Source organism: Laccaria bicolor, genomic scaffold (genome assembly GCF_000143565.1).
Source record: "Laccaria bicolor S238N-H82 LACBIscaffold_21 genomic scaffold, whole genome shotgun sequence".
NCBI classification, from domain to species: Eukaryota; Fungi; Basidiomycota; class Agaricomycetes; order Agaricales; family Hydnangiaceae; genus Laccaria; species Laccaria bicolor.
In genome coordinates, this window is record NW_001889892.1 from 269,768 (window position 1) to 295,660 (window position 25,893).

At 48.6% G+C, this 25,893-nt stretch overlaps 11 protein-coding genes across 11 annotated transcripts; 7 read left to right on the forward strand and 4 right to left on the reverse strand.

Moving 5' to 3' along the window:
* Window positions 1-732: 732 nt before the first annotated feature.
* On the forward strand, window positions 733-2,002 carry LACBIDRAFT_294760 (uncharacterized protein; the record flags this gene model as incomplete). Its single annotated transcript, XM_001883415.1, has 6 exons — window positions 733-817; window positions 888-981; window positions 1,031-1,064; window positions 1,116-1,318; window positions 1,377-1,617; window positions 1,685-2,002. 6 exons carry the CDS (start codon window positions 733-735, stop codon window positions 1,703-1,705), a joined length of 678 nt encoding a protein of 225 aa, XP_001883450.1. The 3' UTR covers window positions 1,706-2,002.
* A 349-nt stretch (window positions 2,003-2,351) lies between these two features.
* Window positions 2,352-4,089, forward strand: LACBIDRAFT_302488 (uncharacterized protein; the record flags this gene model as incomplete). The annotated part of the gene is made up of 6 exons (XM_001883416.1): window positions 2,352-2,449; window positions 2,506-2,539; window positions 2,592-3,180; window positions 3,229-3,334; window positions 3,390-3,423; window positions 3,475-4,089. 6 exons carry the CDS (start codon window positions 2,352-2,354, stop codon window positions 4,087-4,089), a joined length of 1,476 nt encoding a protein of 491 aa, XP_001883451.1.
* Window positions 4,090-5,260: 1,171 nt separating this feature from the next.
* LACBIDRAFT_329349 (uncharacterized protein) lies at window positions 5,261-5,990 on the reverse strand (the record flags this gene model as incomplete). The annotated part of the gene is made up of 2 exons (XM_001883523.1): window positions 5,261-5,685; window positions 5,798-5,990. The coding sequence occupies 2 exons, from the start codon at window positions 5,988-5,990 to the stop codon at window positions 5,261-5,263; spliced, it is 618 nt and encodes a 205-aa protein (XP_001883558.1).
* A 232-nt stretch (window positions 5,991-6,222) lies between these two features.
* Window positions 6,223-7,796, forward strand: LACBIDRAFT_302491 (uncharacterized protein; the record flags this gene model as incomplete). Its single annotated transcript, XM_001883417.1, has 6 exons — window positions 6,223-6,240; window positions 6,377-6,763; window positions 6,816-6,849; window positions 6,909-7,120; window positions 7,173-7,734; window positions 7,791-7,796. Exons 2-6 carry the CDS (start codon window positions 6,675-6,677, stop codon window positions 7,794-7,796), a joined length of 903 nt encoding a protein of 300 aa, XP_001883452.1. The 5' UTR covers window positions 6,223-6,240; window positions 6,377-6,674.
* A 485-nt stretch (window positions 7,797-8,281) lies between these two features.
* Window positions 8,282-8,581, forward strand: LACBIDRAFT_302492 (uncharacterized protein; the record flags this gene model as incomplete). Its single annotated transcript, XM_001883418.1, has 2 exons — window positions 8,282-8,439; window positions 8,497-8,581. 2 exons carry the CDS (start codon window positions 8,282-8,284, stop codon window positions 8,579-8,581), a joined length of 243 nt encoding a protein of 80 aa, XP_001883453.1.
* A 990-nt stretch (window positions 8,582-9,571) lies between these two features.
* LACBIDRAFT_302493 (uncharacterized protein) lies at window positions 9,572-11,455 on the forward strand (the record flags this gene model as incomplete). The annotated part of the gene is made up of 7 exons (XM_001883419.1): window positions 9,572-9,675; window positions 9,734-9,767; window positions 9,818-10,029; window positions 10,079-10,399; window positions 10,453-10,486; window positions 10,558-10,757; window positions 10,807-11,455. 7 exons carry the CDS (start codon window positions 9,572-9,574, stop codon window positions 11,453-11,455), a joined length of 1,554 nt encoding a protein of 517 aa, XP_001883454.1.
* A 1,101-nt stretch (window positions 11,456-12,556) lies between these two features.
* On the forward strand, window positions 12,557-13,114 carry LACBIDRAFT_302494 (uncharacterized protein; the record flags this gene model as incomplete). Its single annotated transcript, XM_001883420.1, has 4 exons — window positions 12,557-12,572; window positions 12,662-12,898; window positions 12,966-13,049; window positions 13,104-13,114. The coding sequence occupies 4 exons, from the start codon at window positions 12,557-12,559 to the stop codon at window positions 13,112-13,114; spliced, it is 348 nt and encodes a 115-aa protein (XP_001883455.1).
* A 546-nt stretch (window positions 13,115-13,660) lies between these two features.
* LACBIDRAFT_294761 (uncharacterized protein) lies at window positions 13,661-15,098 on the reverse strand (the record flags this gene model as incomplete). Its single annotated transcript, XM_001883524.1, has 5 exons — window positions 14,758-15,098; window positions 14,658-14,691; window positions 14,372-14,586; window positions 13,712-14,315; window positions 13,661-13,666 (listed from the first exon to the last, which is right to left on the reverse strand). The coding sequence occupies exons 1-5, from the start codon at window positions 14,832-14,834 to the stop codon at window positions 13,661-13,663; spliced, it is 936 nt and encodes a 311-aa protein (XP_001883559.1). The 5' UTR covers window positions 14,835-15,098.
* A 110-nt stretch (window positions 15,099-15,208) lies between these two features.
* Window positions 15,209-17,626, forward strand: LACBIDRAFT_329353 (uncharacterized protein; the record flags this gene model as incomplete). Its single annotated transcript, XM_001883421.1, has 10 exons — window positions 15,209-15,335; window positions 15,381-15,481; window positions 15,542-15,606; window positions 15,633-15,648; window positions 15,804-15,907; window positions 15,966-16,067; window positions 16,118-16,164; window positions 16,235-16,427; window positions 16,482-16,990; window positions 17,547-17,626. The coding sequence occupies 10 exons, from the start codon at window positions 15,209-15,211 to the stop codon at window positions 17,624-17,626; spliced, it is 1,344 nt and encodes a 447-aa protein (XP_001883456.1).
* A 3,434-nt stretch (window positions 17,627-21,060) lies between these two features.
* LACBIDRAFT_302498 (uncharacterized protein) lies at window positions 21,061-23,430 on the reverse strand (the record flags this gene model as incomplete). Its single annotated transcript, XM_001883525.1, has 8 exons — window positions 21,061-21,168; window positions 21,223-21,901; window positions 21,949-22,139; window positions 22,191-22,221; window positions 22,281-22,329; window positions 22,381-23,230; window positions 23,283-23,316; window positions 23,372-23,430. 8 exons carry the CDS (start codon window positions 23,428-23,430, stop codon window positions 21,061-21,063), a joined length of 2,001 nt encoding a protein of 666 aa, XP_001883560.1.
* Window positions 23,431-25,296: 1,866 nt separating this feature from the next.
* On the reverse strand, window positions 25,297-25,849 carry LACBIDRAFT_302499 (uncharacterized protein). The gene is made up of 2 exons (XM_001883526.1): window positions 25,563-25,849; window positions 25,297-25,507 (listed from the first exon to the last, which is right to left on the reverse strand). The coding sequence occupies exons 1-2, from the start codon at window positions 25,664-25,666 to the stop codon at window positions 25,444-25,446; spliced, it is 168 nt and encodes a 55-aa protein (XP_001883561.1). The 5' UTR covers window positions 25,667-25,849; the 3' UTR covers window positions 25,297-25,443.
* Between the last annotated feature and the right edge of the window lie 44 nt (window positions 25,850-25,893).

The following is a 25,893-nucleotide window of genomic DNA, read 5'->3' on the forward strand; positions in this document are numbered from 1 at the left end:
ACTTTCGTGCTTCAAAGAGAAGAATACGCATTCATGTGAGTGGTTGCTGGTTGGACGAGCGAAGGAGGCTCATCCTCCACATGGTGAGTTTCGACAACATCGTTATTGTCGGATACATACATTCTCAAAATTTCCTACAGGTACTACGCAAAACTTGCACTGCGCGATACGTGTCTGACGTCACAAGCTCAGCGCTCAGAGTTTATGTCACGAGCGAGATAAGGACGGCTGGACGAGGTTGTCATGAGCTCAGGGACGTACAGACCATGGCTGAAACATTTACCTCGCTTCCGAGTCCTCACTGAGATTGTGTATTCACTGTCCCCTTCAACACGATACCTATATACTCATAGTCACTCCGCGCCTAGGTGATACAATCAGTTGTCATTTCCCTCGTTGCCTGACACTGAGATCTCTGTGCGTCTAGGTCCGACAAAATGGATACCCGATCGACTGGGGAAGATCTGGGAAAGGATCTAACAAGGCGTCTGTATGAATGTGGGGCTACAGTATCTCGCCTCGACATTTGCGCGAGGTCGACCCAAAACAAGTATGTGCGGCGCCTATTGTCGCCTCGCCTCTTCCAGGAGGAACACCCTGAGAATCTGATCTGGTTCAAACACAACTTTCGGACTCACGTCCTCCCACCTCGCCTCCCACCACCTTCCACTTTTCATCTCTCTGCTCGCCTCACATTGAATAGGCAATTGAGCTTCAACATCATCGTTCGCCATGATAAACCCTCTTGCGAAGGAACAAAGCCCCAGTCACAGAGAGCACCTCGAGCTTAGGAGAAGGCAAGCCAAATGGCACACAGGTACGGCCTCAACTTGCTTGCCTGCCTGTCCAGCTCGATTTACAGGACTTCTCTTCATCGGATTGTGCAGGCTCGCCGCCGCCCCTCAGTGATCCAGATGATTCCTCCGAAACGGTACCATCAGGGTTCGACTACGCTCTTACAGAGCAAGACACGATTATTGCGTTAGTACAATCTTTTCTATGGATTGCCATGATTGATGGTGCCCGCTAGGTTGATGGGCCCTAGTGGGGCAGGGAAGAGTTCGGTCAGTGTCTTCGTTAGCCCCTTCAATCCTGTCACGAAGATGACCTCCTAGTTCATCAACAAATTGATGGGACAATCTGTTGCGTACGTCAATGATTCGGTTGAATCTTGCACGCAAGAAGTGCAAGCATTCGTCTGCTTACACCCGGACGGTTCTGAACGGAAAATCGTTCTCATCGATACTCCTGGTTTCAACGATTCCGGACGCACAGATTATGAAGTTCTCAAGATCATTACCGACTGGTTAGTGAAGACGTAAGTGATTTCTATAGCATGCATCAGCCGTGCCCAGTTTCCAAATGGTTCTTGATAGTTACAGGCGGCGCATCAAGCTGACCGGCATCATTCAGCTCTACAGTATTGCAGACGCTAGAATGCGAGGAACTCCTTTAAGGAACCTGAAGATGTTTGAGGAGCTGTGCGGCTCTGAGGTGTTGGCAAACGTTATCCTTACGACCACTTTCTGGAGCCAAGTCACTCCCGATGTCGGTTCCCAACGCGAGGAGCAACTGAAGTGCGACTTTTGGGCGGAAATGATAAGCCATGGCTGCAAGGTCGCGCGCTTCGATCCCTGGTCGTATGAGACTGCGTGGAAGATTGTTGATCAATTGATCATCGCAGCCCCCCGTCGGCATGCCTTGAAGGCCCAGATTCAGATTGTGGATGAAAAGAAAAGTTTTTTCAAAACTTCAGCGTTCGGGGTACTTGTGAAGTGGTGGGAGGACATTGCTAAGAAAATGAAGGGCATGTCGAACAAGGAGGCGATCCGTGCAAACAAACAACGAGCAGCGTTGAAGGGGATACCATCTCCGAGAGGCGTGGCCTGGAGGGTGGACCAGTGACTTGAACGACTCTCGAACGTTTCACACACCCGAAATATGTAGTGATTTTTTGAGGAGAACGAGTAGCATATTTTTTAAAGCAATCTACATAGGATCTATCATACTAGGAGCTCGGCACTCGAGGCAGAGCGCTCCTGCGGGAACTGGGGTGATATGTGTACTTACAATACCTGTGCTCGTGTTTTGTTCGCTTTTTTTGCTGACTTTAGCTTTAGACTCCGCAGACCGTCGGACCGGATGAAAATCGGGCAGGATCAGGCATCTGTGGTTCCGGACTTTTCCGCTGGGAGTCCCTTTGCTCGACCCTGCCTAACAATGTGAGGCGGTCGCCTTTCCGCAGACGTCAGTTTCCCTGCAAGTCCTCACTGTTTAACTACATTACACCAGATGGTGACTTCTCTCAACACGAATCCCCCGTTCTCTTCTTCATTGCGGATTGCAGAATCATGTCGAAAAACGACCGACTTCCAACTCCACTCTCGCGAGCCCCCAAAGTCATGTCGACATTGGATTGGAAGCCAGGAGCTAACGACGTCATCATTCCGTGTGTTACCATCTCCAATCCGCTCATCTGTAATCTAATGCTGGATATTTGTTCAGATTAATGGGCCGAACCGGTGCAGGAAAAAGCAAAGTAAGAATCTCATGCTTCAACGACCTTTCTCACTAAGAATTTACGGGTCCAGTTCGTCAATTTTATCGCAGGAAAAGAGGTAACGACTGTGGGTCACGACCTCCAACGATGCACGGTCAAGCTCCTCCCAGTCGTTATCGATTTTTTACGAAACGATTTGTTGACGAACGGAAGATTGGTTCTCCTAGACGCCCCTGGATTTGGCGATAGCTACGTTGATGATCACGATGTTATCTTGCGCGGCATTGGTACCTGGCTTGAAACCATGTACGACTCTCGTGACAGCCATGGGCTGAAAGGGGAGACGAAGCTCGCTGGTATTGTTTACCTCTATGACATATCATCGACACGCACGTTGGGACCGACTCTGCGGAACTTCGATGTCTTTCAGAAACTGTGCGGGGAAGACGCTTTAAAGCGTGTGGTTCTATGCACGACGAAGTGGTCGGATATCATCCCAGAGGAAGGAGAGAAGAGGACTGAGCAGCTCAAAGAAACTTACTGGAAGAAGATGATTGAGGGCGGATCGACCGTTCGTGAATTCGAGGATTCTCAGAAGTCTGCCTGGGATGTGATTGCACCGATCATCGAGGAAAAAGAAAACATACTTTCCAGGTCGTCTAACTACATGAAACAAAATAGTGGGGCTCCCCTCTCAACATGATTCGCTCACGTCTTACTCGTTGTAGATCGCAGATACAACTTGCCGAAAGCGTTGCTCTCTCTTTTTTCGCGAAACACGAAAGCGATGCCAACGTTGGATTGGAAGCCAGAAGCCAACGACGTTATCATTCCGTGTGTTACCATCTCCGATCCCCTCGGCTGTAATCTAATATCAGATATTTTTTAGATTACTGGGCCCAATCGGCGCAGGAAAAAGCACAGTAAGAGCTTCATGCTTCAATAACTTTTTCTATAAGAATTTACTGCTCCAGTTCATCAATTTTGTCGCAGGAAAAGAAGTAACAACTGTCAGTGGCGACCTCAAGTCATGCACGATGCAGCTCCTTCCAGTTGTCATCGGTTCTTTACAAAGGCCTTTTCCGAATTACGGAAGATTGGTTGTCGTGGACGCCCCTGGATTTCACGATGCTTACGACGATGCTGATACCTTGCACCGCATCGGTGTCTGGCTTGAAACCATGTACGACTCCCGTGACAGTCATGGGCGTAAAGGGGAGACGAAGCTCGCTGGTATTGTTTACCTCCATGACATATCACCGACACACAGGCCGGGATCAGCTCTGAAGACCCTGGACGTCTTTCGGAAACTGTGTGGGGAAGACGCTCTGAAGCGTGTGGTTCTATGCACGACGAAGTGGTCGGATATCATCCCAGAGGAAGGGGAGAAGCGGACAGAGCAACTCAAAAAAATTTACTGGAAAGAGATGATTGAGGGCGGATCGACCGTTTGTAAATTCGAGGATTCTCGGAAGTCTGCCTGGGATGTGATTGCACCGATCATCGAGGGTCATCAAAATGAAAAAAATGGATGCTCTTCAATTACAAAAGGAGCCGGTGGAATTCAGGAAACTCATCAGCAAAGATGACGGTTCCATGGTAGGCCTAGTATATATTTCATGCCTTGTACGCGCTTTCTCCTACAGCTTCTTGATCCCATGGCACTTTGACTACCTGTACGACAAGTATAAGGTGATGTCGAGAATTCAAACGAGGTTGACCTGATTCCGAAGTGTGCGCTTTGTACGAGACTCATAGCCTGCTTGATATGGAGCGCTGATCGAACACTCCTAACCATCAACGTACAACGCCGGATCCATCATAGTCAACGGTCACCTAGACTAAGAAACTCGCATTTCAGTCGATCATGCAAAGGTCAGAAGCAAGAACTCTACTCACAAAGGACAGGACACGCGTCAATGTTGGCATCTATCTCACCAGAGACTCACGTAGGCTTAGAACGCACTCCATTATCTCGTTTTAACTTAGAAAGGAAGAACTACGTCTATGTATAATCGAAGGGCACACGCCAGAGCAGCACTCACTTAGACTGATTGCAAACTGATCATCTCAAGCTTAAAAGGGAGATCTCGCTCTACCCACAAACGGATTCAAGATTGAGTAGAGACGGTGGTACATTCATAAAGGTGCTTTAAAGTGATCCACGAGTCCTAAAAATGCAACCAAGAACCAAGGCTGTAGGCAAACCTGATCAGCATTTGCCATTAAGGCAACATGAAACCTGAAATGAGAGGAACACGCACAATGAATAGAGAACGTGACAGAAAGTGCAGAAACGACGACGGTGAAGGTAAAGAGGAACAACCGATTATTTCTTAGCGCTCCGCCGCATCAATGCATCTGTTTGGGAGGATCCACAAATGCTGCTGCCGCGGCTCCATACGGCGTCCCTCACCAGAGGCGCAGTGAATAAACGTCAATTGACGGCTTCCTCTTCACCTCCTTCCTCTCCCCCCACCCTGCCCCTACATTTGCATTCCCCAGGAAGGGAATAGTCGGGTTCGAATGGACCAGGGCCCGATACCCATTCCCATCCCAACATCCCCAGAAAAAGTAAAAATTCTTCTTGGTACTACGCGCTGGTAAGAGCTAACAAAAGTTTGGGCCAAGGAGAGACTCACGGTCATCCTTCCAACATGGCTCTAGTCAGAAGGCCATCTAGAAGGTGCCGTAATAGCGACGGACGTAGTGCGGTCTCGTTCATATTAGGACTAGGAGGTTGCGCCGCGCTGCTAGGTGCTAGAGGCGTGGTGAGTTGAAGATGACAAGGGGCCGTGGGTCGGAGGACAGGAGAGAAGGCGCTCCCACTTTCTCAGCCTGATGACTCATTCTTTCTACACCGAAGAAGATCGTGCCGAGGGGTAAGCGCATGCGGACGCCATTCGGTAAAGTATGGGGATGCCTGGAGGGTTTGAGCTTGGGTGAAATTGCTGGTGTAGTGATGTCGTCGTCGTCAATCGGATGGATCAGAGGGGGTTGTTCAAGCATGGACGTGTCGACTTTCTCGTGCCCTTCTGCGCGTAGACTGAGGCTCTGCGCGATTGCTAGATCCTGGCGTCGTAGCTTCTCGGCTTCTTCGTCATTGCGAACGCCCACTGGTCTCGCTTTGAGAACTCCTGCATCTTCACCTTCACTTCCGAGCTCGTCCTCTTCCTCATAATTCTCTGGTTTCCGACGTTGTGCATAATCACACCCGCACGATCAGTCATGGGCAAAGCACATTCTCCCTGCGGTTGAGTTAAAGCATCCGAAAGTTAAAATACGAGTGCAGCGTACCACTGTGGACCCCCAACATATGGCCAGGTGAGCATGCCACTTGTGTGCCGGAGGCTCGAAAGTGGGCTGGGCTTGAGCTGGGCATGAAACGTTGGCTTGGAGTGGCACATGTCGAGGAATTCAGTAAGAGGATTCGGCCCAAAAAGGGACTGTGGGAGTAAGCTTTGAAGGTTTTGAAGTTTCCTTTGGTCATCACATCTTATCAGTCTTATCACATCTTCAAATCAACATACCTAGCCTTGTGCGCCCAAAGAAGACGCGTCCCGCCGCCGTCCCCTCGTTCTCTGGATCTCAGTCTCCGCCATTGACATGGGCATCGCTTCGCCCACGTTCGTCTCGCTTTGCACGTCCTCATTGTCTGGGGAAAACACTCTGCCTATGCCGTGCCTACGGCAAGTTCTCTGTCTTTATCACTTGCATCTTCTGTTGCGAATTTTGTGTACATGTGAGTGGATCTGTTGATTTTCTTCCAGCTTTCTCACCTTCACTCCATATTGAAGATCTCGCATGCACCTTCTTCACACCCGTACCCCTTGAGTGCTTTAACGAATCCGCTTCAATTCAAAGATTTAAATCGACTTTACAGGGATGTTTCCGGAGATTATCGGAATCGATGGAAGCTTAGTTTAGGAGCTTCCTGACCAAATTTCAGCTCATCCTATCGAGCCGTTCCCCTTCAAATTACATTCCCATTCCTACAGTTTCAGATCTTTCCCTGATCGGCCACGCTCACGCCACGCCTACATATAGACTGGGGCACGAGGAATACACGTCCAGTACATAGAAGTCCAACCCTCCTGCTGAAGGCCTATACCATCACTACTCGAAATCGAACGTCCCTCCAACTCTAGGTCCTCTACAAAAATTTCATTTGAATATGAGGAAATTTGATCTTTGGAAAACCAAAGTGAGTAAAGTGGGAGACGTCCATTTCGCCGATGTAATAGAAGGCGACATTATTGTCCCGTACGTATCATTCCCTTCTATATTCAATCAATCGCGCTGACCGCTTCCATAGCGTGTTCGGCCCTACAGGCGTTGGAAAGAGCTCGGTTTGTTCCCATAGTTGGATCTTTCCGCTTGCTCCTCATTTAGTTATACATGTCTACAGTTCATTAACTCCTACTTCGGCCAGGACAAGGCACAAGTGGGTCACGATCTTAAATCGTGCACTGCGACACTCCAGCCTTTTATCAACGATCTCCCGCCAGATGAGTCCGGGAAGCCCAGGCGCCTTGTCCTTGTCGACACACCAGGGTTTGATGACACCAATGAAGCGGATTCAGAAATTTTGAGGCGAATTGCAGTGTGGTTGGCATCGTCGTGAGTTCAGCATATCCTTGTTACCTGCTGCATCATGTCTAACTTGACGAAGTTATGGTCCAGGGAAGACATGTGGCGGTCTCATTTACCTCCATGATCTCACCGATGCGCGCATGCGAGGCTCGACTCTTCAGAATCTCAAAGTATTTGAGAAGCTTTGTGGGAAGAAAAACCTTGGAGCCGTCGTTTTCGGGACCACGAAAGCTGGTAAACTTACCCCTGAAGCATATAGAAGACGTGAGAAGCAGATGTCCGACGTGTACTGGAAGGACTTCAAGAGGAAAGGAGCAATAGTTTTCAACCTCCGTCCTTCGCACGAGTCGGCAAAGCAATTAGTTCAAACAGTCCTTGACAGAGTACAGGAGGATGAGCGCGTCTTGCTCATTCAAACCGAACTAGTTGACCTCGCTAAGATACTTCCGGAGACCAAGGCGGGGAAAGAGCTAAAGTGTACCTTGGAGGAGATCATGGAGCACCAGAAGAAAGCCCTTGCTGGTGATAACCTCACTGCAGAGCAAATCGCAAAGCACGAACAAAAAATTGCGGCGCTCGCCCCGCAAATCAAAGAGTTGAAACTTTCGTTCTCGCAACGTCTTTTGAAGCTCATTGGGCTGGTGAGTTGTCGTGCAATCTCTTTATCAATGTATGACCATTTATTGCTTTGTCTCAGGGTTGAGGACGCAACAGGTGTGCGGTCGCCGTAAAATGATCTATGTACTTGATTTGTAGGGTATAGTATGTGCGTCATGACCGTGACCGAGTTCATAACATCATTCCGTTTTACTTTCTGTTCGTCCTTTATGTACTTGGCACACTTCTCGTATGTACTCATATTTGTGGAATACTACCTAGTCTTGACACCATTTCGGTAAGGCTGAAGATGCAAAAAATGCGAGACTCGGTCAGTTTTGTAAACAGATTAACCGATATTGAAAACCCCTTACCAACCTGGTCATCAACAAAACTTGGAAGTTCCACTATCGGCTGGAGGGGTATGACCGTTCGACGACATGAGACTTGATTTGGGCTGTAAGGCTGGGTCGCATTCGACAAACCTGAGAGTGGCATCTCGAACAATAGGAAGATTTCGAAGATCCCCATGCATTTGGTTGAGACCAAGTTAGCAGAAGTTAGCTCGTGACCTTTTCGTCACATTGTTGAATGAAGTGTGACGACCGTGGCGAAGTTGAAGCTGGACGCCCTTCCACCAACGCGGCACGCCCTCCCCTCAGGCCTCAGGCCTCAGCTGGGCCCAGGCTGGGTCTTAGGATCAGCCAGGCGCCTCCCCACAGTGACTGGGTGAGGAGAAATCTGGCAAGGTGCGAATGCCGCACATTACAAGTTTTTTTTTGCCCTACTAACTTCATTCCTTCTAGTTCGACTTGGATATATCTACCGGGATGGCGTTCATCTTCACAGTTTGACAATTTCAATATGATTTGGGACTGCATCATAACTTGAATCCACTTCTCGTTACTTCGGCTGGACTACCAGAAGGCATGGAAACTTTGCTCAATATCCGGGTTACTAGACTTATCATGGCTCTAGGGAGATGGGGATTGGCCAGTCAAGTTTCAACATGTCAGTCGTGATGACGATCTACACAATAAGCTACAGTTTGGTCAAAAAACAGAACGGACATTTTCGAATTTCGCATTGGCAACAGGATAGGTGGAAGGAAGTGTGGAGGCGCCGACTCTCGATTTGGAATTTCTGGGAGGTCTCTGTCAACGAGAGGCTCATGAGTGTTCCTGGCACGTTTCCCCCCCTCTAACAACCATATAATCTTCATTTAGCATCTATCCCCCTGCCCAAGATTCTCACAAATGACGACGACAACAATGATGGCAGCTCGAGACTCGCCTGAACATTCCCATCATCTATTTCTGGCAGCGATTCATCAAGTAATCTCACCAAGAAGTCCCCACACACGGCCAGCGGGGGCATCAGTTGTCCATCCCAATCTCCATACCTTGACCGGAAACGCCCACCTCGCCTCGATCTGTCAAGATTGGAAAGACTCGGTGCGAATCTGGATCAACGCTGCGCGACACCCCTTCCGAAGCCACGGTGCATGAGTGGAGTCACTCGTCTCCCATAGGTTTGATTGGACTGTAAAGCAATTAATTGGAACATATCACTCCTCCATCATATCACTGCCATTCCCCATCCCTCATCAGCCCTCACCATATGCAAGCTTCCAAGTGACACCGATAAGAAGAAAAAACTCGTGCAACTTTCATACCCACGCCCATCTCATGAGGTCCAAGTTTGAAGGCAACGTGCAATCGCCCCACCTCAAGCACGCGATCGGTAATCTACGAGATCTCGCAAGAGTCGGAGTCGTCAGCCGGTCACGACCCGCAATCGCCTCCACCCTGCCGCCCTCCCCCTGCGTATAGAAAACGTTTTTCTCCCCCAACTTCTCCTCTCAATTGAGACGCTGACCAGATGCTCTTGCAGACGAGTAGGATGAAAATTAAGGCCAGAAAGGACAGTGGTCCCAAGCCCAAGCCAATGGAATATAAACCAATGCTGAACGACATAATCATTCTGTAAGTTGTGCTGGCATCGTTGCGAGAATGGTCTTCATTTCTCCCTTCTAATTTGCAGTGTAATGGGGCCGTCTGGCGTTGGAAAAAGTACTGTAGGGTTCCAAACTGTTAATTCTCTTTTTGCGTTTGATGACCTTTCTAGTTCATCAACTACCTTGCAGGTGAAGATGTTGTCCAAGTTGGTCATGATTTGCGAAGTTGCACCACACAACTCCAGCCGATTGTTGTGAACCCGCCGCCTTCAATTCTGTTTCGAGACAGAAGACTGGTGCTTGTCGATACTCCTGGATTTGATGACACTTTCGCGGCGGAATCAGAAATCTTGAACCGCATTGCTTCTTGGCTTGCACATGTGTGAGTGAATGATTTTGAAGTTGTCGCAATGATTCTTAACCCATAGAAGCTACAGCACCGATACGAAACTTGGTGGTCTTATCTACCTTTACGACATTTCCTTGCCTCGAATGAAGGGTACTACTCTGAGGAACCTTGAGGTGTTCAAGAAACTTTGTGGGGATCGGGCTTTGCGTAGCGTTGTCCTTGGTACGACAAAGTGGGCCGAACTGGCGTCCTCTTCCGTCGGAGAACAACGGGTAAAAGAACTTTGTGACAAATACTGGCTGGAAATGATCGAATGTGGATCAATCGTCCACAACTTCGGCGACACACAGCAATCTGCGTGGGATATGGTGGACTCAGTTCTTGCATATGATGTGGTTATCCCGTATGTAACTTGACCTTTGTGCAAAAGTGACGTCGCTGATCAGATTTTTTTAGTGTAATCGGTGTGACTGGGGTCGGGAAAAGCCTGGTAGTTACCGTAGATCCTTTCCTCTGTTTCCCCGCTGATTACTCTAGTTTGTTAATACCCTCGCCGGAAAGCACGAAGTAGTCGTCGGAGATGATCTCCAGCCATGCACCGATAAAGTCCAGCCCGTGATCATTGATCCAATCCTGGTGAACAGTCGAAGAGCTTCGTATCACGGGAGAAGAGTGATCGTCGTAGACACGCCTGGCTTTGACTCTACGTTCGGTGATGATTCTGCAACATTGCAAAAAATCGTTGAGAATTTGGCAGCCAGGTGCGTTGGTTTCCAGAACCTGACAGGTGCAACGCTCATAAGATGTTAGGTATGGACCAGACATAAAGATCGGCGGAATCATCCACCCTCATGATGTTAACCGCCGACCACACCACGACTTTCACAATTATCTTGATAAGATTTGTGAACTGTTTATCGAACCTAGGATGCTCATCCTTGGCACCACAATGTGGGGGGCCAGTGATGACGCCAGGCGTGTTGAACGGGAGCGTAAACTTGACAGCCTCACCAACCACTATTGGAGCAAGCTTATTCAGGACGGAGCAAAAGTTTGTAGATTCACAGGCAGCCAAGACTCGGCCTGGATGATGGTCAAGGCGATACTTGATGATAGAGACCACCTACATCGAACGGAAGTCCTTCAGATTCAGGAAGAACTGGTTGGTGCGAAGAAGCTTCTTCCTGACACAGAGGCGGGCCAACAACTGCGTCATAGTCTTGACCAATTGCTCAAAACTCTAAAGAGTAAACACTCGACAGATTCCCTTTCTATTGAAATGCTCAATCCAGCCCAAATCGCCGGTATTCGTGCACAAATCAAGGCGTTGCATATTCCACTCTCGCAACGCGTCTTACGATTCTTCGACACTGGCGTTGACAGGATTGTGAGTGGGCTCTCACAAAAGAACCTTCATCGTAAGGAGGCAGTGCTGGTTTCCCGGTCGAAGAACAAATGACTGGGATGAATCGTCTGCCAGTGAGGCAGCTAGGTGAATCATAGCCATACTGGACTAATGTTTTCTACTCACCACGCACAACAGTGAGGGAGTCGCATCATAACGCTATACGTTTTGTAACGTTACTACAAATTGACAATATCACTTACTACGGCGTGAGCGCTAGTCCCCGACTCTGTGCAAAGTACAAATTCATCAACCCTGTTACTCACGAAAGATAATGATGATCTACGGTACCCCACTCAAGTACCAGTCGCCCTTCTGGTCGCCGGTTGGAACTGCAACAGCTTACATAAGCACATACGATTCTCTTCTTCTCCAACCTCACCGTTTCTACTCGATCCCTCCGCGCAAGATGAGCACACGCACGTTGGTTGATAGTGAACATATGTTAGTACAAGGCACCCGTATTTCAACAATCGGATGCTCAAACTCAATGACAGGAAGAACGTCTTTGAAGTTTGGAACGCGTTTTGCCCAGGCTAGAGCTGAGGTTGGCATGACCGCTCGTCCCGTAATTATGCACACCGCCGGATACCGGAGAACTATGAGGAAGAGGACGCGTTCGCAAGTCACGGTGAAGATGCGGTTCTTCAATGCCAATACTTACTGACACCGGCGTCGTTCTCCAATTTACCAGAAGCACTCATTCCACAGCATTCGAGGCGCTCTCCTTGAAACCACCACAACCACAACCTACACGTCCATTCCCCAGTACACGCACTCTCTTCTTCTACACCGCAGGTATTGACCCAGACGCTCAACTCTCTGCCTACGTTTCATTGCCCATGACACCTCACACAGGCTGCGAAATTTGCGTAGAGGCAAATTTACTCACAGGCCACTGATCAAGCGGCAGCCACCCCTCGCGTGGGAAATTGGAGGAGAGGAAGGTGTTGAAGAGGAAGTCGTCAACTGACGTGTATTTCACTGCCGCCTCTGATGAGGAACACCGTATAGATCCGCGGCAACAGCAATAAAAGGGGGCGGAAAATGGTGGGGCCGGTGCTCTCCCAAACGGATTTGTTATAGAGGCGGAGTACGAGGAAACAATTGGACGTTTCTCTTGCCTTGACCGTCGTCGTTTTTGCACTTTCAACTATGTTACTTATTCATCGTGCGTGTTCCTCTCATATCTCCAGGTTCATGTTGCCCTGACGTTGATCAGGTTCTCGTTCAGCCACGTTATCTTGGTCGTAATTTTAGGAGTCGTGGATCACTACAGACCGCCTGTGCGAAGAGCCTTCGACCCCCACCTTAAGACAATTTTTGTCCCTTTACACCCTCCGCAACTTCACCTTCTGCAAGTCCTCTTTCTCCTCTCCTCAAGATGGCGGGGCTACCCCTCTCTGTTCTTCAGTCTTGCACATACCACGCACGTGGCACATTGTGCGCAAGTCACTTTGTTTCGAATTACGCTGGCGAATTTTGGGATTGTTGCAGGCGGGTCGTCTCTTTCGGTGTTCCCTTTCTTGTTCGTGTTTCATTGACCTTCAGACCCGCCTCTCAGTCCTAACAACTCCTGAGTTTGATTATGTCGGCCATCAGAAGAATGCAGGTGTCACCATGGTACCTATTGAATTATCCGTGCTTCGTAAGTCAATTTTGATTTCTATACCTCCAATTATCGCCCACCAGTTAAATGTAGTCGTGATATAGGCGTTGTGGCTGACCAACTCTTTTTCCAGGGAGCCACTCTTCGGATGCAGCGTCCTCTTTCGCTCGTCCTCCATTTGTTTCGTTGCTGACTTGCTATAGGCTCATGATCGATTGAATTTTTCTAAATCCGTCACCTTCAGACGTCAATGACAATCAATCCGACCCCATTGCTAGGAGTAGACTTTTGACAAGTGAAGTTCTCGTCCTGATTTCCACATAAACCAATTGTTGGCTGACGAGTCGGTCGGTGACCAACCTTTCATAGATTGATACAAGGCGATGTGGAGATGTTCTGGTGCTTCTAGCCGTCGCTAGTCGCACGGTCATCGACCAGCAGGCCCGGGCGGAGGCGTTGTACGGGGTAAGTTGTGTTCCTGAGATTGGCTGTGGCGTGACTTCCGATTTTGGGGAACTGAAGTTAATTCGTCCCTGCATAATCAACGGAATCTAGTATGCATAAATATGGAAGGAAAGTGGCATGCCAACTAAATAATAATTGAGTGCAACTACGGAATAAGTACGATCTTGTTGAAAGATTAGAGGGTTTCATGCCTACAGGGAAATCAGCAGTGATTTCTTGAGTAACAGCGTTCTCACCAGTCCGAGGGCGGCGAGAATGCGGCGAGCAAATGGAACTTTCAGAGCACTGATTTGAGCATCGAGCTTGTTAACATTATCCCTGTACTCCTTCTGTCTCTCCGTATCATTTTCAGCCTGGAGGGCCATTTTCTTCTGCATCTCTAAAACCTCTTTCAACGTAGCCTTCAGCCGTTTTCCTGCCTTCGTCTCCGGAACGAGCTTCGCTAGGTCGACGACCTCGCTCTGGATCTCGACGACCTGGTTTTCGATCTCGACAGCTTTGGTCCTGGGCTCGGAAGGACCTGTAGATAATTTGATATTTTGTAGAATAATGGCCAACAGACTCTGAGCAGAGGTGGTATTGTTTTCCAGCGGGTATACTGTCGCCCCAGCTTCTATCATTTCTTTCCAGTATGTTGAAGAAAGTTCATTGCAACGCTTTTCGCTCACTTCTTGGGGAATGTCGCCTGACTTGGTGATCCCGATGATGACAGACGACAAGACTTTGTGGCCGCAAAGGTCCTGGAATACCTCAAGATTCTGACGATCCGAGCCCAGCATACGTGGTTGAGATATGTTGTGGAGGTAAATGATGCCACCGAGCTTCATTTTAGAGTCGTACCTTTGCGTGCAGATATTAGTCGCGCGAAACAAGAAATAACGCAGTGGTCAACGTACGACGACGCCAACCAGATCGCAATGCGCCTTAAAATTTCCGAGTCAGACGTATAAGTATCGTCAAAACCTGGCGTATCAACAAGGACCAAACGTTTTCCTTGGAGGTGTGCTGGCTGAGTAATGCGCGAGAACACGGGTGTTAATTGCGCAGTGCATGACTTGAGGTCATGACCGACGATGACGGCGTCCTCAGTGCCCATAAAGTTGTTGATGAACTAGTGCAGGTGCAATGAATCATTCCAATCAGCATAGGACACGGTCTACAGAATCGGTTGGAAGTACGCACAGTGCTTTTCCCAACACCTGTAGCACCCATAACACTAAAAATCCAAAAAAATGAAAAATGAGAGCGTGCTTCTCAAAAGAAAAGGTCAATAACGACGCACGGTACAACGATGTCATTCTTCGTCCCTTCTTTCATCAGAACATCGCTCCGTTTGACCTGTTTCTTCCACTTTGCCATTGGGCAAGCTCTATGGTCGGCCGTAGCAGTTGATGAGTGGCAGTTTTCAGTGGATGCTTTTGCGATTGTCGTAGGTCCCTTTAAAGAAGAACTTCATCAAGTATATCCACTAGCATATTGCGCGTGGGCAAGGCATGCATTGTAGCAACGTGCCCTTGACGTGGCCCGGGGCCCGAAGACTTGTTTGTGTTATCTGCTTAGGTTAGGTGTTATTTTCATACTGGACCAGGTGTCAAGGACCTGCTTGTGGCCCCTCCAGGGAGGTTTGAGGGCTCTGCCAGTCTGGTGCTCCATAGGACCATAACTAAGTAGTAGCAGGAAACCGGTTCCTCACTAGGACCGCTCCCGGGCCGGAATCGGAATATCCATCCATCATGTCCATCAAGAAGTTATCGCCTACGATCTCAATAAGTCTCAAAACGTCCTATCCCATTCTTGTAGTGGATGAAACCCACGGGGCAACGATGCATTGGAACTTTGCCCTCCGTCGACCTAGAATCTGTGAAAAGTTATGGCCATAATATTTTACTACCTATTATCACGCAGCCGCCGACCGTCACGACGACTCGGATGTACAGTGCTTCAGCATGATTCAACAGAAAAGCTCGCTTGTAACTCCGACTTCGCACAGTTCTGAGTTGGTACCAGTGAGCTTGGCATTCTCCTAGCGGCGTTTTTCTTAATTTGGAAATGAACACCCTTCACAGTCTCGTTTAACAGGTGTCTTGATCAACCCTCATGATCTTGTCGATCTCAAGCATGACCGAAACTTGTAAATTGATTCCATCCTGCATAAAGACCTTCTCCTGTGGAAGTACGTGACGTTTCATATCGCCTTTACAGGAATTCAACGTTGCTGGAGTTTGGTCTTGCCTCTCATTTCGGGACTCAAGACATATGCTGGCTCATGATCATGGATCGGGGCAGGGATGGGATTGACTCCGACACATAATCACCGAAATACCACAGCCGGACCTTCCTCGCCAATCCAACCTTCGTCAGAAAGACAAGTTCGAACTCCCTCTCGTCATCATCTTAGCCTTCTGCTGCAATATGAGAAATCGAGTCTGGAGGTAAAGGATCGCTAAACCCTCAATATGTGTCGTTGAATATTTCTCATCACTTCGACAGTTTATTCCAGAACTTAAGGAATCGCGTGTGGCGGCGGGAAAAGAGCGCTGAACCTCAAGAAGCGTTGTTTCCAGATACCCATGATGGGGATATCATCATTCCGTAGGTATTCTTCTCCTCCGATTTATCAAGTTATGCTGACGCTTCAATAGCGTCATGGGCCTTACCGGTGTCGGAAAGAGCACAGTGGGTGTTCACTGTTAGTTTACATTCCTCGCCACAGGTCGCTTATAGTTGTCATAAACAGTTTATCAACGATTACCTGAAAGATGATAAGGCAGAAGTTAGCGACGGGTATGAATCGTGTACTACGATCCTCAAGGCTTTTTACACCCCACTCGAACCGTCGGAAGATTTTGGGTTGGGCAGACGACTTGTCCTCGTTGACACGCCCGGGTTTGACAGTACTTGTGGACATGATTTCAGGTTGCTGCAGCGTATCGCATTATGCTTGACATCTTCGTGAGTTTGTCGTACCTTTGCCTCACTGCTCTGACATACCTAATTTCTACCAAGCTATGGCGGAGGGAAGACATGTGGAGGCCTCATCCATCTTCACGATATGACCGACGCCGGCGTGCGGAGCATAACCTCCCAAAATCTCCAAGCTTACAAGAAACTTTGCGGAAAGAAGAATCTTAGAGCTGTCGTTTTTGCGACTGCAACACCTGGCAGTCTTACTCCTCAGGCATTCGCCAGACGCGAGCAGGAACATTACAGTGAGGTGTACCGGAAAGACTTCAAGGAGCAGGGAGCGACGTTTTTCCGGCTCACCCACACGCACGAGTCAGCTAAGGATTTGGTTTCCAGAGTTCTTGAGAGAGTCAAGGAAGAGCAGCGCGCCTTACTGATTCAAGAAGAGCTTGTCGAGATTCGAAAAATTGTCCCCACTGCAACTAAAGCCGGGCGGGAACTCAAGAATGGATTAGATGAAATTATAGCGTATCAGAAGGAAGTCCGACTGGCTGGCGAAGTGATATCTCAAGAAGAGGTCGCAGCTCTCGCCAGTAAAATTGCAATAGTCAGTGAGCGGCTCCGAAGCTTGAACATTCCCCTCTCACCCCGTTCCTTGACATTTTTTGGACTGGTGAGTCGTTTTTTTATTTTATCACGGCTCGCCTTGACTGACCATTAACCTGTGCTAGGCCTAATTTCGCGGCAGAGCTGCGATGGCTATGGCTTACAGATCTACTTAGAAAGATCTCCATTCTTACGTCCTTTTTTCTTCGCGTGCATACCAGCCGCTTCCCGGAACTTGCCAGTTTACCAAGTTCATAATCAGTATATCCCGTAGCCCTCAATTGCGTTCTCTTAAGCTAATCCTCAGAGCTTTCGAGATCTCATAATCATCCCATGGTTCAAAGAGACAATGCTCCTAGTAAAGTAACTATTCCCGGTGGAGAGTGACACAATGAGAGGGACCTAACGCGGAAACACGCTCGGAAGTGGATCGATGAAGATGGTGCTCTGCAACTACTCCGAAGCTCCTGCCAAACAGAACCAAAGGAACAGTGTGGTCCTGAACGACGTACTTAGCCACTGTTGTGATACTGGAACAACTCACTTACCTGTCTCCTGCAGGTCCGCCGTCCAAAGGCCATGATAATGAGTTGCCTCTTGCCGAATCCTGGAAAAAGATGGTTTTCTTGTGGACGACCTAGCCAGATTGTAGCCAGACGGTAGTTGCGAACGCTGGAAGCGCCGGGAACACCTCCACATCGCCTTCCGACAATCTGTGAAAGGTTGCGCACCGACCGACTGGTGAGCTAGCAATTGGTTTGTATGGTGGTTGTCGCATCCGAGTCAAGAAACCAAGGGCGAGAACTTGACTTTTTCAGGAATCCGCTCATAGGAATGGGGTCGGATTGGTTCTCATTGACTTCTGCAGATGGCGGATTTTAGGAAGGTTCAATCGATGATGGGAATGTTAACCTAGAGCGAGTCAGCAACGAGACTCGGTGAACGAGTCACCTACACGTACCTTCGGTGCGGAAGGCTCCCTGTGCGAAACAGAATGGTGTGATAGCTTTGGGCTCCAGCAGCAACGATCAAATGTGCATCTTGAAGCAAGCAACGTTCAGTGGGACAGTAAGTTTTTGCCGACTCAAAGCAGCGTCCATGGACAACCGGAAAAAGTCTTCACACAAAGTGCCGGCGATTTATGTCGTGCAGGAAGGAGAAGTCAAGCGGTTTGACATTTGTGGGTCGACCAGTCGACATCGATTGGAGAAGGGCAGAAGGGGCCTGGGCATCGACCTGTAGGGTTGTTCATGGGGTCGAGGGAGTGATTTCATAGAGTCCTATGGAAAAGATCTGTTAGTTCGATTAGGTTGTTGAAAAATACAAGTTGTGGTTTACCTTGACTCGATACTGGATTTCTTCAGTTTGCTGTATTCAACCTCGCAGACAAACTCGGGTTCGATACGGGTGAAGTTAGTGGATTGCGTAGCTGGCAGATATCCTGCTTGTACGCTATACGTTACTTCCTTTCATTCGAATTCCATCTGTAAACGTGCCCAGTAATGCCCTCAAGTTACTCATGGGTCATGGCGTCACCAAAAGAAAATCCAAGGTCTCGCAGCCATAGCTAGGGTCTAATTGGGTTGAGCGATTCTGAAATGGATAGTATGTCAGTTTTGGCAAGTCAACGTGCTGTAACACGATTTCACCAGGATCAAGTGGCCCTCCTCTCACTCTCAGGGAGCTGCACGTCTGCCTTTCGTCCTCAAACCTGTACTCCCCCCTCATGTTCGCGAATTTTGTCAGGCTGTCACTCCCAGATCCTCGTATATGTCTTTTTCCTCTTGAATCCGTTCGTCCCCGCCGAGGTGTCGATACATTGTTGATCTTGCGCTTTAATCTTGCGCAAGCTACCGATCCCTGAGCTCAGGTTAATTGCCATCACCTTTGCTGATTGTAAGGCAGCGACGCACCCTATAAAGGCCGCAAGGCGTCCACGGGTAGCTCTACGGGGTAGGCCTTGAGCCCATGGACGTGAAGCATATCTAAATGACAGAGCTGGTGAGTCGGGGTTATCTACGCGCATATGGACAAAGCTTACCTTTTCACTTAAACATTGTACGTAGAACTTCAAGATTGCGTTTAGATTTGTCGTCGTTCCCGATGATGAGGGCAAGAACAAACTGTGGACTCACAAGTCAAAACACGATCTTCTTCCGAGCCACGACTACTCCTACAACTAAAGAGTCCCTTAGCCGACCACGTTGTGCTTCCGTGTATTCAGTGGTTGATATCTTTCTCAACCTAGGACCTGGAATGTCTCTGCTGCGACGACGAGCAAGTTGGTTCCTCATCCTGGCTTTCTAACAACGTGGGAGGCTCACGCAGCTGGCCTATCGAAAGTTCAGCACGACAGGGCGCAGTGCCCAAGACTAGGGAGTGGTTGTTTCAGGAAAGTGTGTAGTTGTGTCTTACCTTCGTGGTCCAGAATGTGAAAGATTCTTTGTATATCCAGACGTCCTACTGAGCCGTCGTTGGCCACACGCTGCGTTAGGCACACTCTATGGAGGATTATCCGGCATAAAGTGCAAACGCTCAGCGGTCAAACTTTCGAAGTTCGCCCAGCCTGAACTCCCTCCGCGTTATCTGTACGTTCACTCCTCCACTTCTCAGGTCTCACCACTAACCTGTTAACGGTTTCGGGGAGATTCTACGCCATGCGAAACGAAACCCACTTTCATCCATTGGCTGCCGTTCAATGGTCTATGCGATGACTCTGGCTGCCCGATGAAAAGCCTCATTAATCCCATATTCTTGTTGGTGCATGCGGAAATCGCTACAAGTCTTTCGTCAAAACCTCCCTTTCTCTAGACGTTGTCTTGCGTTTAATGAAGCACGACGAAAGTGCGGCCAGAAAGAGGAAGTCAGTTGGCTACCCTCAGGAGGTAAATAAACTTTTGTATTTGATGACTAGTGGTGGCCATAAGCACTCACCATGACCTTTTTCCCAGCTCAAGCCAGGAGCCGGTCTTCGGCCCAGGGATCATCTATCCAGGCAACTGCGATCGTAAATGATCTATCATTGTGCAGCTGTGGCTTCCGATTCATCTCCAATGAAGGGCGTACGTGGATATGTCATGACTGGGATGCCCCCGCTCGCGAAAAGCTGACGGCGGAACGAGGTCACCAAGCCATCCGTAGTTCAAGCTTCTCACTGCCACAGAATCCCACACGGGTCGTGACCAAAATGCAAACGTTCGCTGCCTCGGGGAGTCGTGGTACGCTCGATCGCTATTTCGGATGTCAACTACTAGGGGGCGGGGAGATGGGGGGATTTTGAGCTAAGGCAACAGGATGCGAAGTGGTTCTGGTAAGGTTCAAAATAGTATTTTTACTCATTGGAGAGTTCTCATGTCCTGTGTTCAGGAGATGCCCGCCCACCCATGCGATTGAGTTGGTGTTCTCGACAGCAGGCTCTTCTCCCCGGGTGTCCACAAACCCTTTCAAGTCGCTATGTGGTCCCGGATCATGCGGGAAAGGCGACAAGTCGCAAACGTGAAGCAGTATAGTTGGCTGGCACTGTAAACGCTGATTATTCATATGATAACCATCGGTGGAGACTGCCAAGCATTATTAGTTGTTCATCAGTCTTTCTAAATGCAGCTGAGTCTACCACCTCCGATTGGCGCGCCCCGATGGCCTTGTAGATGTGTCCCAGTTCTTGGGGAAGATTATTTTGGAGCTCCACCAATGTCAAAATTTATCTTCGTTCCTCATGCTCATTATCTTACCCCACGACAGCTGGAACAAGCCGCTCAGAGACAAAAAAGGATCATGAATGGCGGAACTGGCTTCAACACTGGCAGGCGTCTGTGGCAATCGATGTGCCCGTCGTTCCAGCAGAATTCTTGACTGCTCTGTATGACTAAACGAGATATATAGTAAATCAAGTATCCAAAATGATATTTTGGTGGTTAGAGCAAGGAAATTACAAAGGACGACGATGTTTCAAAACAGGATCATTTTACAAAAACGACGAGTCAATTTATTGTCCAAGGACGCCGTTGAGTGCCTTTTGCACATCATAGCCGTATTTCTCCAAAGCGACGACAGCTTGACTTCGAACCCATCGCAGTCAATTCTTCACAGGCTCGACGTCGTCGTCCATAGGCGTGAGATGCGACGACACAGGAGGGGGCAACGACTCTTGGCGTTTCTTCCTCCTACCAAAAGGTAGACGGATCTGCGGGGGGGGGGGGGGTATTGGCATTGCGTAACCGAGTAGAAAAGCACTTACGCTCAGATTGTAATGACGGATTGATGGCTCTTTTTGCTTCTCGTGAACTTCCTTGCAAGACGACGAAGAAGGCCTGGGTTTGGGAGAAAGCGTGCGCTGTGGAGGAGATTTCTCGCCATGTGGAGGTGAGGCTGGCCTTACATCTGACGTCGAAACAAGGGATGCCTCGTCACATGAGGTTCTCAAGTTATGCTGAGAGGGCTCGGGACTGGGAGCTCCAACACTTTGAGAGGGAGTTTCGGGTAATGTTTTACTCCCAATCTTCGAGGCCGTGTCGCCAGACTGTGACTTATCTGTTGCAGAGGGCACCTCGAATAGGCGTATTATACTACGAGCCAACTGACTTTTCAACGGCTTCCGTTCCCTGTTGGTGGCCCCTACCGAGATGGTCTGCAGTTCTTCCAGAAGAAGGCTAAGTTCAACAGGCATGCCAAGGGCAGTGTCGAACATCTCCTGAGTAGTGTGTCCGCTGGTTCCTTGAAAGGAAGCAACATTGCTGTCAAAGCCGTACTTGACTGCACCCGTGGCTTGGCTGGCGAAGGTTGCAAAGAGGATGTTGGATTGCAATCCGGATTGTTTAACGCACTCCAACGCGCACCCTGCATGGGGGACTTCAGAGGGTGGTGGATAAACCGAATCATGTAGGAAAATGATGCCAAATTGCATGTCTTCGCGGCATCTGAATGACTTCAGAGAGTGGTTGTGAGGAAGCAGGTGAAAACTCACGAGCTCCTCAACCAGGTCCGAACCTTCTCAAAGATAGTGGGGTCGCCGCTTTGGTGAAGACGAAAGCTTGGAGCTGCGACGACAAACAGAGGCCTCGAGCCCCCCTTTTTCACAGACCAACAGCGTACTTCAGTCGTAGCCTGTTCATCACCACCAAAATTAGTTATTTCAGCAGCAGAGAGCTTGAGCAGCTAGAAGTCGTATCATCATCTGCTTCCATAAGATTCAGGCAGGCGACTTACTCTCTCGCATGTCTCCGTTTCGCCAAGTAATCTGATGGTCGCGTTCAGTCGTCAAGTAACACAATACAAGGAGTTGAACGGAGAACGCACATGATCAGCTTCTTGACATCTGCTTCTAGTCTTGCGCCCACGGCGGGGCCTTGAATAGGTGAGTACTCATGATTCATCAGCAAACACGTCAAAAACTTACCAAGGAGCTTGTTACCGGTAGAGGGTGCCGGCGTAGTGGCATTCAAGAGCATGGATTTGTCGAGAATCTTGTCGACTTGAAATTTGAGCAATCCCCAGATGCGTTGGGTAACAGGGACACTCATCACCCTCAATTGATCGCGGATGGCAGCGATTTGAGCATCAAGTTCCTTGCGCCGAGAGGGATCCTTGCTAGAAGCTTGTTTTAAGCTTTTTAACAACTGGTCGAGACTATACCGCAGCTGTTGACCCGCCGCGGTGTTAGGAATAAGTTTGTGGAGTTCTACCAGCTCCTCTTGTATTTGAAGAGCATCCATTTTTTCATGTCGATCTTCCTCCATGATCGACGTAATCACATCCCAGGCAGATTGCTGAGAATCCTCGAATTTATGAACGGTCGATCCGCCCTCAATCATCTCCTTCCAGTAATTATCTTCGAGCTGCTTAGTCCGCATCGCTCCTTCCTCCGGGTAGATATCCGACCACTTTGTCGTGCAGAGAACCACACGCTTCAGAGCGCCTTTTCCGCACAATTTCTGAAAGACGTCAAGGTTTTTCAGAGTTGATCCCAGCATGCGTGCCAATGAGATGTCATGAAGGTAAACAATACCAGCCAGCTTCGAATGCTGTGACTCGTACATAGTTTCAAGCCAGGAACCGATGCTGCGCAAGACATCAGCATCATCGACGTAAGTATCGCCAAATCCAGGGGTGTCCACGAGAACTAATCTTCTGCCCTTCAGGAAATCGCTTGGTAAAGAGTCGATGACGACTGGGAGGAGATGGGTCGTGCATGACTTGAGGTCGTGACCGACGGTTGTTACTTCCTTGCCTGCGATCAAGTTGATGAACTGGAGCCAGAAAATATTTCAGAAAAAGGTTATTGAAGCGTGAAGCTCTTACTGTGCTTTTTCCTGCACCGGTTGGGCCCATTAATCTGAGAAATATTCAATATTAGACTACAGCCGAGCGGATTGGAGATGGTAACACACGGAATGATAATGTCGTTAGCTTCTGGCTTCCAGGGCGGGGTTCGTTTGTTTTTCGACATGATTCTGGAATCTATGGGTAAGAGAACGAGGGAACGGTGTTGAGAGAGGAGCCTCACTATTTTGCGTGATGTATTTATGTGAACAGCGAGAACTTGCAACGAAACTGGCATCTGAGGAAAGGCAGCAGTTCGCCTCATGTTCGGCAGGGTAGATGGTCGTGCTGTTTAACATAGCCACCTTGACAGGACATCCTCATGTCCTAGACTCCGCTATTGATGCTAAATGTACCTAACCCCCTCCCTACTCCGCATCCACAAAGCCTCGTGCCGAAAAGGGGAACACGCTCATATCGGTAGACCTAGTCTAAGTTTCCTGGGCACTTCAGACGTGTTTTGCATGCGAACGTCGATCACAACGTGGAAGCTCTAATAATTGAGGTCACATTGTTGGAGACTATATCACTTGATCGACTCAGTGGTATTGCCGCAGGTAAAGAAAGCTTTAACAAACTCACGAAGATCCTAATCATCAGTTGACCATGGAGATCTTCAGATTCGTGAATTCTACCATTGTACCAAATCGATGGGGCTGAACGAGTGCTGTCACTGGCGCGCTCTGAGAGTTTGGTGCCACTAGAAGCTGGCACAATCAGAGAGACGATGATGTTGACATGTATTCTGCGTTGAGACTCAAAGTTTGCTCAAAGTATGAACCTACTCGAAAATTATAAGCCTTCGCATTTCCATAGATACAAGGCTGACCTTGGCAAGAAAAAGATATGAACAAGTCATTCAGGTCAGATATGGACACATCGATTAACTGAGGAGGAGTGGGTTGATATAGACCTTGTATAGACCTTGAGTACTTTTGTGACGGTCCCGGCCCAGTTCAAATGTTACATAATAATGAAGCTACGGCATCACGAGACCGATGACACGGGGCAACATTCTCGACACACACACAGAAATGAGACACGACACACGTGATGGAGAACGACACACCTGTCCAATGTTCAACACATTTGATGGCAAATGTCGGTCACTTGCTCAGGAAGGTGTGTCGAATCTTATCCGCATGATCATACTGGGTGACTTCCCGTAACATAAATTCGCCAGATTTAAATAAATCGACGAGATCTAGGGTCTTTTGCCGGGATGCCGAGTCTTGTAAGGGTTCGACTTTGATGGAGGCCCTGGTTGGCACCCAGTTATAAACCTTAATCTATTCAGAGGGTACAGACCCCTCGAATAGATTTCAAACACTGGAATCAACCCTGCCATCATGACACCTTTCCTTCCTGGGTACATTTTCTTCCCACCTAGCTTAGTCAGCTCTACCTCATCCTCTCTACTCCTACGGCTGAGGGCAGTCTGCTCTCTCGTTATAATTTGAAGCCATTACAGAGTTTATTAGTAGTGCCAACGTCCTCTGGTTCCAACATTTCCTCTCCGAAGCTGTTTTTCCTTCCACAAACAATCTTCTCAGCACATAACTCACAGAACCACAGCATGTTCAGCTCAAGTTGACATTTTCTCGGCTTCATTCATTGTATGTCCTACTTTCTGGCTGATATGATTGAGCATTAACTATAATACACCCATCCATGGGCCTGTGTGTCCTCAAAACAGCTCAGATGAGATGGAAGTAAGTTTATTCATGTCAGGTGAATAAATCTAATCAGTTGGCGTTACGGTTTATTTGCTTGATTAAATCACAAGCCAGGGTACCCATTTCAAACTCCGATAAGGGTCAGATTTATTTGTTTATATAGATTTATGTTATGGGAAGTCACCCACTATCTTGATTGATTCCGCCCTTTTTGGATTGTCAGAAAATGAAAATTTGATGTGTGACGGAAATTAGCTATGTATCATACACCAAAGATTCTGTGGTTAAGTCAAAATCTGCCTCTCCATGCTCAAGTAAAATTTAGGATTATAAGTTTTATTCCTTAAACTACTTACTATACAAAGTTATACATAAATTCTAAGAGAGGGAGCAACCTCGCGACCCTGGAATGTACACACCAAGAATCCTCACTGTTGACGGCCTAGTATCGGCGCATCTGGGTGTCAGTATGTAGTCTCGGTGGCCATGGTCGGGCGGGACACAGTGGTGGCCTCGTCGCAAAGGGCGCTGGCATTTTTGCTGTCATTCGGGGTTGGTTAGTGGGGAGGTGTGGCGTACACACCTGGCTGCACGGTGGGTGCTGTATCCTCTGTTGGTTTGCCAAGTGGCACTGGGTCCTCGTCGATGGGCCTCAGCGCTGGATTCTGTCTGTGCAGGCATTTTCATGGGCCGATTCCGTCAGCGTGGGTGGTTTATCCTGGGCGCTGGGTTGTTGCCGTTGGTAGATGGGTGGTTTTGTGGGCGTTTTCATGGGCGATTAGTCGTAATCCGAGGGTTGGGTTTGCAAGAGGGGGTTGAATTGGGGGCGGTGGTCACGTTTGCCATGGCACAGGGTGTGGGAGGTGATGGTGGTGGGTTGTTAGCAAAAATCCAGGGCTGAACAAAGTGGGAAC